This window comes from Cyclopterus lumpus, chromosome 22 (assembly GCF_009769545.1).
Source record: "Cyclopterus lumpus isolate fCycLum1 chromosome 22, fCycLum1.pri, whole genome shotgun sequence".
In the NCBI taxonomy this organism is placed as follows: domain Eukaryota; kingdom Metazoa; phylum Chordata; class Actinopteri; order Perciformes; family Cyclopteridae; genus Cyclopterus; species Cyclopterus lumpus.
In genome coordinates, this window is record NC_046987.1 from 11,765,595 (window position 1) to 11,776,216 (window position 10,622).

The 10,622-nt window shown below is 41.7% G+C and overlaps 1 protein-coding gene across 1 annotated transcript in view; it reads right to left on the reverse strand.

The window, feature by feature from the left end:
* eml1 (EMAP like 1) overlaps positions 1–2,070 on the reverse strand; it is a 47,724-nt gene extending 45,654 nt beyond the window's left edge. The window contains exon 1 of the mRNA XM_034525452.1: positions 2,024–2,070. Within this exon, the coding sequence (XP_034381343.1) occupies positions 2,024–2,051 (28 nt within the window). The 5' untranslated portion in view covers positions 2,052–2,070. The remainder of the gene's footprint in view (positions 1–2,023) is intronic.
* Positions 2,071–10,622: the final 8,552 nt, after the last annotated feature.

Here is a 10,622-nt window from a genome sequence, read left to right on the forward strand (position 1 = left end):
GACACAGATGGAGCAGGCCATGAAACCATCTTCATCTGCATTTCTGAACACACACGCACACACACACACACACATCCAAGTGGTTGAGTTTTGGTTGATTTTCTGTCACAAAAAAAAACGTGTCAGTTCCCATTGATGCGTCCATGAGTCTCAGTTATGACACACAGCAGCCAACGCTGGTTTTCATTTTTCGCTGAAGTGATCTCCTTGAAGACTCAGCCTCGGCCCCTTCATCTCGCTCCCTCATGCTCATGTCTCCCTGTTAACTCCTATCTTCTTTACTCCTCGTCCATTTCCCTTCTTGTGTCATCTCTAATTTACTCCACTTTGCATCTCATCTCCATTTGTATCCCCAACCCAATCCCTTTTTCCTATTTAACCTCCCACTTTTCATGACCCTGTACTTTTCCTTCACCCCATTATCAGGGCCACCATTCATAAAATGTGCTAATACAGCCACCTGCTGGTCATATGCTGAACTGCGGCTATTTATTTTCTCCAATGCCGGCTAGTAAATGCAGGGAACTGACTGTCTATGAACATAAAGGCATCTCGCTTTGGTACTGAAACATTAAAATACAACTCTGGCAGACAACATATCAATAATTTATAAATTAGATAAATCATAGCTGAATTACCATTTGGCTGCTTCAGTTTCAGGCTCCTGGTATATTGTGCATACTGGCTCCCTGTCACTTACTGCCACACTTTATCTGTAGGTGTTTTTTCCTTTAATTAGGATGCAAACTACACAAACATCTGTTCTTACAGTATAATAAGGCTGTTCAACCTTTACAACTGAATACAAATATGTATCAGTGTGATACCGATTAATGGAGGAGATATAGAATATTGGTTTAACAACAGTCGGAAAATTACAGATACGGTGTAATTTTATCAGTTTGTTTAGTTTAATGCATTCCAGTATTAAAAAGTAAACAACAGTGATTTAGTTAAATAAATAGCATGTCCTGGAAAATCCATGATAGATAATGGAGGTGTGGTCAGCTGCCAGTCAAATGCAATAACAACAATCTTGGCAGTCGTTGCCAAGGCTGCCGGTTCTGTAATTGACAACATCTTACAGTTTTCATACTGCTGAGTCATGTTGATTAATCTGAGAAAGGAATCATGCATGGACTGAGCCAGAGAGGAAAGGAAACAGGAAAAAGAGGGGATAATAGGGAGAGATGAGATAAAGGAAAGAGGCTGGAAACTGAAATGTGAGTGAGTGGGTGAGTGAGTGAGTGAGTGAGTGAGTGAGTGAGTGAGTGAGTGAGTGGGTGAGTGAGTGAGTGAGTGAGTGAGTGAGTGGGTGAGTGAGTGAGTGAGAGTGAGAGTGAGACAAGACAAGGCAAAGGGGACAAGGGTTTCTATTTATAACTGATTGTTTCTGTTGGTCTTTCAGTCGGCGGTAGTAAGCACATAAGCTTCTCTCTCAGCTGGGCTGCATTTGAAATGACCCTTTCCTTAATGCTTAGCTGCACACACGAAACATGCAGACATTCTCACGCATACACAAGCAGACACCTGTACATACACACAATCTTTACACATCTTTACACCATTTGTCCCCATCAACCCTGAAACAGCCAGGTCACTTGCAGTGCTGTGTATCCACAAATCTTTCTCACTGGGAGAAACTGCCTTCATATCTCCACCCATACAAACTTTCTCTATATCCTTGCTTCTCTACATATCTCTGATTAAAACTTCTGCAGAGTCAGTCCGCACTGTTTTCATGAAACCAGAGGGAATTCATTCCAAGTTTCCATATAAGGGCCCAAAACTGAACCAGCTCCTCTTTGCAGCTGAATACTTGCCGGGTGAGTTGTCCCAGTGGAGGGCTTAGACTCAAACAGGATGGGCCGAGAGAGACCCCCTCCCTAAAACATACACGCAGACACACAAATCCAAGCAATTCCTAAGCACATATGCTCAGACAACGCACCTCATATATCTCTCTTGAACACAGATGTATGCACATGTGCACAAGAGTACAGGCTCTTGGTTTTTTTCTTACCCACTGGCAGCTCCTCACAGTCAGACATGGCCAGAGAGAGAAGAGGATCAGGACAGTGTCTTCTCTTGGCAGCCCGTTGCTTCTTCTAAATCGGTGTCTTGTTTTTGCTACAGTATCTCTGGTGGCCAAACTCTCTGTTTTAGGCTCTAAGCTGTCCTACTCTCCCCCTGTTTAGCTTACTTACTTTATTTTCTGTCTCCTTGTCCTCCACCTCCCCTGCCCCCCCTCTCGCTCTCTCAACAATCTGACCAGTGGCCAGTGTATATGCCAATCAAATGTCGCACTCTGTGCCATTGGATACTAAATTTGTAACTAGCAGTCCTCCCATGGGATACTGTTTCGCTCAGATATGGCAGGCCTTCTTAGATTCATGTACTTCTCATATATCTACAACACTTATCTAACCCTTACAATATAAGAAAAAAAGAAAACTGTTTTTATTTCACATAGACTGCAACTAAACAAGAAGGCGGATCACAAACACACCATGAAATGTTTGTTTTCCGGTGTACCTGTAACAGAAAATAGTTCCAGTAAACTTCTTATCCCGTGAGAGACAAGTTAGCCAAACACTGGCATTAAACATTTTTTTTTACAAATATTTATTTTCTTGCTGTAGTAGCTTTTGATTCCTGTTGGGGGCGCTTGTGTCTCAGTGAATATTAGCTTGTTCACCTCAGGAGAAATCCTTTGTTGTCTCCAGTTCCTCAAGTGGCCTGGATACCAAGAGATTTCCTGGGTCAAGTGACTCTGTACTCAAGACTGCAATTCTGACAGCTACATTTAATCTCAATGGTCTGTTTTATTTCCAATCAACAGGCCAGAGGCCATGTTTCCGTGTAGTTGCATTTGATGCCAATTTCTACCAAACACAGACTAGCAGGCAGGGAAGCAGTAACACGGACAGAAAGCTCTCTCCGTGGTGGGGAGACCAGAAGTTACGAGGCAACAAGAAGAAGAATCCATGAAGGGGAAAGAAGGGGAATCGAAAATCGCAGCCAGCTTCGTCTCTCTTTCTAAAGCCTTTTCATAACAGAAGAGACAAAGGAAAGTGCTTGCCAGACACTTCATAATGCTGTACAGATTGCTGGCACACTCGAGCGCACAAATGTTCCCCAGAACATACTAAACGCTGTGCAGCTTTGATTAAGCTCGTAGTCAACCTTTCCAAACCCTCATTCCTGAATTACTTTTCAGCTTACTCGGCTGACCCTTTGTCACTTGACTGGGAGGATTACCACGAGGGAGAGGTCCAGCATGTGACTCAGAGGGGTCAGATGGAAGGCTTGTCCAGGAGCAACAGTGTCACTGAGGTTAGGATTTAGTGCCAGTGACAAGGGTTATCTTGAGATTTTGAGAGAACACAGGGGATGAGAGGTTGGAGGGTTTCTTGTCCTGTTATCTGTCCTCCTGACCTGTCAGTGACCACCCCCAACTTAACACAGCAATCCAGCCTTCACACCAGGACCAGCCCTGATGTTTGATCTTAAGCTCCTATTTGCAGAAGAGCTGGAAGGCCCTTTTGCAAACGTAACCTAAACCTTCACCCCATAAAGACCTTTCGACCCTTCTCGCTCTGGTAAACAGAAAGTGGGCCATCCACCATTGTGACTGTTTTTACTCTGTAATGATCGCAGGCAATTACTTTGGCTGAGGTAATATACCCCAGAGTGTCCAAAATGGTGCACAAATGATGCTTAATGAGATTGTAAAGTGGTTTATGCTGTGTTTTCAGGACGTATCTTGCGTTTGCTACAAACAATGCAGTTTACCTTCACACAAGAAACCAGGTTATTGGAAAAAGTGAGGCTGAAGCGCGACATTTGTAATCTGTGTTCATTTATCTTGTAGGCTTATTATTGAAGTCAATTCTGAATATTTTATAATAAGATGAGTGATACCAAAAACCTGTTGCAAACTATCGAGAGATTCTATATCAATAAGGCACTGTCGGACATTAAAGGAACAGTAGCAATGAAGGGCATTTAAATGGTGGTAAAGGATCATTAAACATTAGTTAAACGGTTTGATGGTAGACTAGAGGTCTAGGATGCCTCATTTTTCCCTTTGACCGGTCTGTTTTAACTGCTCTTACATTAACACAAAAAGTATTCATCATCACCAAATCTTATTTAACACCTTTCTGAGCTGTAAACAATGTCTCAGACTAGTGTTTTACATGAAAAACTGCTGTGAATACAGTCTCGCTAAATTCAGTCCAGAGCCTCTCTGAGAGAAAATCTCTTCATCAGTCGCCCACTAATTGTGTTCACAGAGTAAAATGAGATCAAGGCATGAATAAAGGTTTATTTAGGGGGAAAGTGAGGAGATATGAAGCATTGTTTAGTCTAGAAGGTGTGGTTCACGTGGGGGGATGGGCACATAAGCACGGGATATATGGATGAGTTACCATAACAAACACCTGAAGTTTGAAGTGTCTTTCAGACATGTTTGTGCTCACCGGGCAGTTACATGTACACATTTGCCTCAGAAGGCTTTACAATCTGTACACATACAACATCCTGTGTCCGGGACCTCACATCCGATCAGGAAAATCTCCACCAAAAGAAACCATCTGATGAATGGACATAATCCAGTGTTTCCTAGTGGACATACAAAGTTGACTAAACCACTCAAAATTCAATGAAGGTGGTGATCAGCAATTTATATGTTTAAATGCCTAGTGTGGAGGATAATATAGGGCCTTGAGGCAATCAGATGTAAAACGCAATATTTCTGATTACAGTTGTTTACAGATTCAACCCGAACACGACAGGGGGGTTAAAATAGAAAATGGCATAAAAGCATTTGCATTCATCAAACAAACCCAATAGAACAATGATAACAAGCATCAAATCGTTTTAGATTGATGTTTAACAGTCATGCCCTTATGTCTGAAAAACAAAGTCTGTTTCTGTATAATTAATAAGTTTAACATTTGGCTATATGTTGACTCTCAACTTTAGCAAATTTCAAGGCAATTGCCAAAACACATATAATAGTGTGTACCATAAATGGCACAGAAGATAATTATTATTATTTACATTGCTTACGCAAGAAAATATTGTTATATATTTGTATAAAAGGCCATGTGTATTTATAGTTGAATCATGTCATCAGCATATTAATTACATTATATTATCTATAATGTAAATAAAATGGGACCTAATATGTGAAACATGTTTGATACATTCTGTTTGATAATAGTTAGAACACTAACATTTGTCAAAAGTAAGTCTATTTAGCAGTTGTTCATGCTCAACCTTGTCAGTTTCCTTTGATGCATTAAATAAAGGGGCTTTACAATACTGCCTTTTATCTATAGAGAAGAAGTAACATCAAAGTAGTAATAACTGAACTGTAATTTGTCCAGAAACCAGATGGATATAGTGACCGTTTGTAATTTCCTTCAAAGCGAGTGTGGTGTGTTTTTCACAGGGCCGTGATCCTGCTCTGTGTACAGTCCCCAAAGTCCAACTGGTTAGATAGAACACACACACACACACACACACACACACACACACACACACACACACACACACACACATACACACACACACACACATGTATGACTTGACTTAAATAAATGAAACAAAATGAGGGGAACAAAATAATTGTATAAAAGGACTCACTTAAAAGCAATTCTACTATAAAAATGGGTTACTGATTCTGCAAGCCTTATCTCCTCAGGCAAGTAAGAGGGGCCCTGGTGGCAGAAGCACGGTCACCTTTTGATTCAAGCCTCGACTTTGGAACGGCCAGAAGGGCCCACAGAGGATCTAAGGCTGCGAGCTGGCTCATATGGGGGCTAACGTTTCAACAAAGGAGTTCGGGGCCAGACCCAAGCCGGCTTTAATAGTGATGAGTAAAAAGTAAACAGGGAGCCAGTGGAGAGAGGCCAGGACCGGAGTAATGTGATGCCGTCATTTAAAACCAGTAAGAAGCCGAGCTGCTGCATTGTGAACTAGTTGGAGGCGAGAGATAGACTTTTGGTTCATGCCACAAAGGAGGACGTTACAGTACGGAGTCAGAGTGACGGTATTGGTTTAATTCTGGAGATGGTTAAGCATTGGACAATTTATTTAATCTGTGATTTAAAGCTTAGTTGTGAGAACTTTACTCTCAGGTTTCTGGCAACAGGCTTTACTTAAGCAGAAAGGGGACCTAATTTTCTCAGTGAGATCGGTGTTGACTTCTGACTTTAAATGATTGAGCTGAAGAAGGTTTTGTGCCATCCAACAGTTAATGTCAGAGAGAGAATCTCAGACAGCAGCTCGACTCTGTGCCACCAGGTCTCAGCCGAAGGTGTATCTGTGTGTCGTCTGCAGAGCAATGGAAGGATACGTCGTGTCGTTGGAGGATTGGAGTGGAAGCATGTAGATAGATAATAAGATTGAACCTTATGGTACACCACAGGTAATGTGAGTATTGTGAAAGACAAGTATACCTATATGGTGACCGAGTATTTCTAAAAGGTAAGAATAAAACCAGCTGTGTATGCAGCTTCCTTGATACCAACGCAGGTTTTGAGGCCATCAATTCAAAATGGAGTGATCTAGGTTCTCGGGTGTCAAAAACTGCACTATAGATCTAAAAGAATTCAAATGTATATGTAATACCTCATCTGCATTCAATAACATGGTGGCCTCTCTAATATGTTGGCCTTACTCTTCACTTCTCTCCATCACTGCTTCGGTCGACCTTAAACCCCTCTGTCTCTCTACAGATGTTTTTCTTTCTTTCCCCTGTGTCAGTCTCTCAACAAGTTGCCTCCCTTTTTTTTCTCCAGTTGGCATCAGTGCACCCGCCTTCATTTCCTAATGGGAGAAATGAAAAGGTATAGGCTAATTAATATTCCTGATCACAATACTGTCTCTACTCCCTCTACAGTAAATTAGATGAGGTTAATATTAGTTGTTTTTTACTCACGCTGTGTTGTACACATTCTGTTGTATTATTACTTAATGTTATATGTTGATAGAAACATGACTTCACAGTAGTGTGTTTTATTATTCATCCTCAAGTACATTTTTGCATTGCACACATTCACGTAGTTTCATATTCAACGTAAACCGATATGCAGTATGTGTGCTGATGTGTATGGTGCTGCATAATTGAATTGAAGGTTTTATTATTTTATAGATTTTATTTTTGTTGTTGATCGAAACTTGAACATTTTATTGTATAATTTTAAACCTGTGTTGGGACCATCTCAAACAACAGTTACGATGCACTCTTCTCACAGCGCATAACATTAAAATAAATAGAGTGTGTGTATATATCTACATTTATTACATAGGGCCGAAGCGTAATTAATATGAGTGAAAAGGCCTCTGGCTTATACTTTAACAGGTATATGCTAATGATCCTCCCATGCAGGAGCAGTTGTGTATGCAGGTACTAATGAACTCTTAATAGTGTTAAATCTAACAGCCTCTGAATGATTTCACTAACTGTTTTATGACTGTGTGGGCAGAACCCTAATTGGGGACTTGTGGCAAAGAGCTCTCTTCACAGCTTCCCCGGGTTTAACAACTTGCACAGTGCATCTGAAGCTGCACTTCATTGTGCCAAAGAAGAGAGAATGCAATTATAATTAAATTATTTTTATATCACTATCAGGTCTACTATTTTTGCTCATTTCACAGGATTACAAGACACTGCCTGTATCAGACATAAAAAAAGATAGCCTAGTAACACATGTAAAATGGCAAAATTAACAATGTATATACAATACTGTATATTTAGAAATTAAAGAATACAAAAATATCTAAATAAAGGGCCTTTTTGACCGTGATGAAGGGCTTTCTTTTTCTTCTCGTAGGGGTTCTGCATGGCTGTCCCGGTAAAACCATTTAAAAAGTCAGCAGTGAAAGATTAACTAGATTAATGTGAGCAGGATATTTGTTAATTGTGGGTGAAATTAAATGTCCAGTATACACAAGGGCTAACCTTGTCTGTGTGTTTTGGAATTTAAATTTGAATAAAATGTTTTGGTTTTGTTTTATAATTAAACGTCCTGATGCAAGGAGCCGTATATATATATAATTGTGTGACTCAGAGGGGGGTGATGGTGTATTTCCGGTAGAGGATTAACTGTAAAGAGGGAAGTCTTCCTCTGGCTGGGGGCAGTAGCCCCCCGCTGAGAAACGGCCGAGGTGTGACGGAGGGGATTCCAGAGCATGCAACAAAAGGCAGCCACTTTGATTTGAACAGCAGTTTTAGTCAGCCACACACACACACACACACACACACACTTCCTGATCCTCAGCAGCCCTGCCCTCAGGTCTCAGCCAGTTGAAAGACGGGGGAAACTCCAGATGCTTCACAGCAGTTGTGGGCTGTGACAGAAAAAAGATGGGCGCAGTGGAAGATTGGCAGGAGGAGGACACTGATGGAGGGTTGAAGCTATGGAGTGGAACAATTTAACAGCAGCGGCGGAGGCCTAAATTAATAGTGGAACTGTGGAGGTTTTGGCCTGAAGGAGCATTTCAAACAGAGAGGGAGGGCAGCAGCCAGCAACAGGGGAGGACGGGTGGGGTGAAAGGAGGCTCCAGACACTCTGTATGATGGATGGACTGGTAAGGAAGAGAGGGGGGGTGAGGGGGAGGTTCAAAAGAAAAATTACCCAGACTGCTGCTGAGCTGTAGTAGGAGGGAATGCAGGGCAGAAGAACATGTGGGGATCTCATAACCAAAGGGGGTTTGCAATTCCACCATAGTGAGGGCTACTCAAGCACAGACTTTCAGTGGGGAGAAAACACAAAAAATGAATAAATGATGTTTAAAAAGTTGCAATGCTCCAGTTTGAGGTCTATTGTACAACACTGCAGTAATCAGTTTCACTTTACACCAGGAAACTATGCAGTGGGTCTATGGAGATGTCACTGGATACAACGCAGAGCTATTACACCTTTCAAGATGCCTCTGTGGCTTTAGTGGTAGGCATAAACCTTTTGACTGGGGTTAACTTCAGGGCTTTTAAAACATGATCCAGCCAACACCCCCCCACCCCCCACATAGACAGCCAGAAATGAAAACCCTCACACACACCTACTTGCTCTCTCTCCTTCAGGGCCTGCTAAAGCCATTATGGCTCTAAAAGAGATCGTATCAGCTCCAGTCAGACAAGCAAATAGTTAGTTAGACAGTTAGATATACAGACAGCGACCCGCAAACTAAGAAGGCTCTGTGCTCGGGACAGGCCCGGCTAAATGTCTGGCTACTCTTCAGAGGCTCTCAGGTGTGACCGGCCAGTCTCCTGTGTACTGCAGCCAAGGCGGCAGACAGGCACAGAAGTGTTCTGTGAGCCTGGAGTCAATGAATATCTGCTCTATCTCTCCCGTCACAGACTGCATACGCTCCTGTGAGCAACTTAAACACAAGCCAGATCTTCTTTCCTGCAGAACTATGCCGGCTTTCACCGAGTTAATGCATATTTTTAGACTGAGCCAAGGTCAAACCTTTTGCCAAAGACCTGCCTGACACGTAATTTCTCCCAGCAACTGCGGTTTCTTACATTTGATGACTAACTTTGCATTGGAATCAAAGACTTAAGCCAGACCACAAATGCATAGCGGGATTTTAAGAGAGGAGGTAGGAAGCTTTGGTCCTTAGCTTACTCAGAGATGTCTTTCTCACTGCACTAACACTGTTACATTGGTTGAGTCTGAACCCTACAGAAGAGGCCCCTAATGTCCCCCTCCCCACACTCTCTCACACACACGCACACGCACACGCACACGCAGACACACACAAACACAACTCTTCCCTAAAATTGCTGATGGCTTGTTTTCATGAACATATATTATTTCCAGATGGAGGTCATGAATAAAACCCGACGGAAACAAGTCGGCTGAAACTGGAAACTTAAAAAAAAAAAAACAGAAATGGAGAGGTATGGAGCCGAGTAAAAAACACTCTCTCCTCCCCCGCTCATTCGCTGAACCTTAAAAATAAAAATAAAAAGACCAACTTGTGAATTACACGGTTAAAAACAGAGGACCAGTGTACCACACATGAACATGAGGAGAGCAGTACCACATGAATGTTTTGAACGTTTCACCACAATGCAGATATGAAAACATCCCTAAACAAAAAAATGACTTTCATGAGAAAACAAACAGGCTCAGAGCAGCTCAACCTTCGAACCTCCCCACATATTTCCAGCTAAATAAACAAAGACAGAGGGAAGAAAGGGAATACTTTCAGACTCAACTGAGAATACAAAAACTATGCTGTGAATACCTTCTCTGATGCTTATGATTCCCCAACCCCAGGAACATGAAGAAAGATGTGTTGTTGAACTGTGAATATAAAATAAATTTTACAATCACTGCTCTACATTTGTTTCAAAACATTTGATCATAAAACATGTGCAAGCTACAGGCAATGCCAGAACGTCCATTAGCTCTGTCAAAAGGAGTGTTGAGACAAACCAGTCAGACGTTTTCTTCTGCGAGTCGACGTGGAGGAGGATGAGCAGCAGCTGTACATTTTAATAAATTTAAAGCTCAATAGTCAACACAGGTGTGTTCACTATTACTGACTTTACTTGTTAATAAATGTTTTAAACTTTAAACGTTTTGAGTGACCAGTTT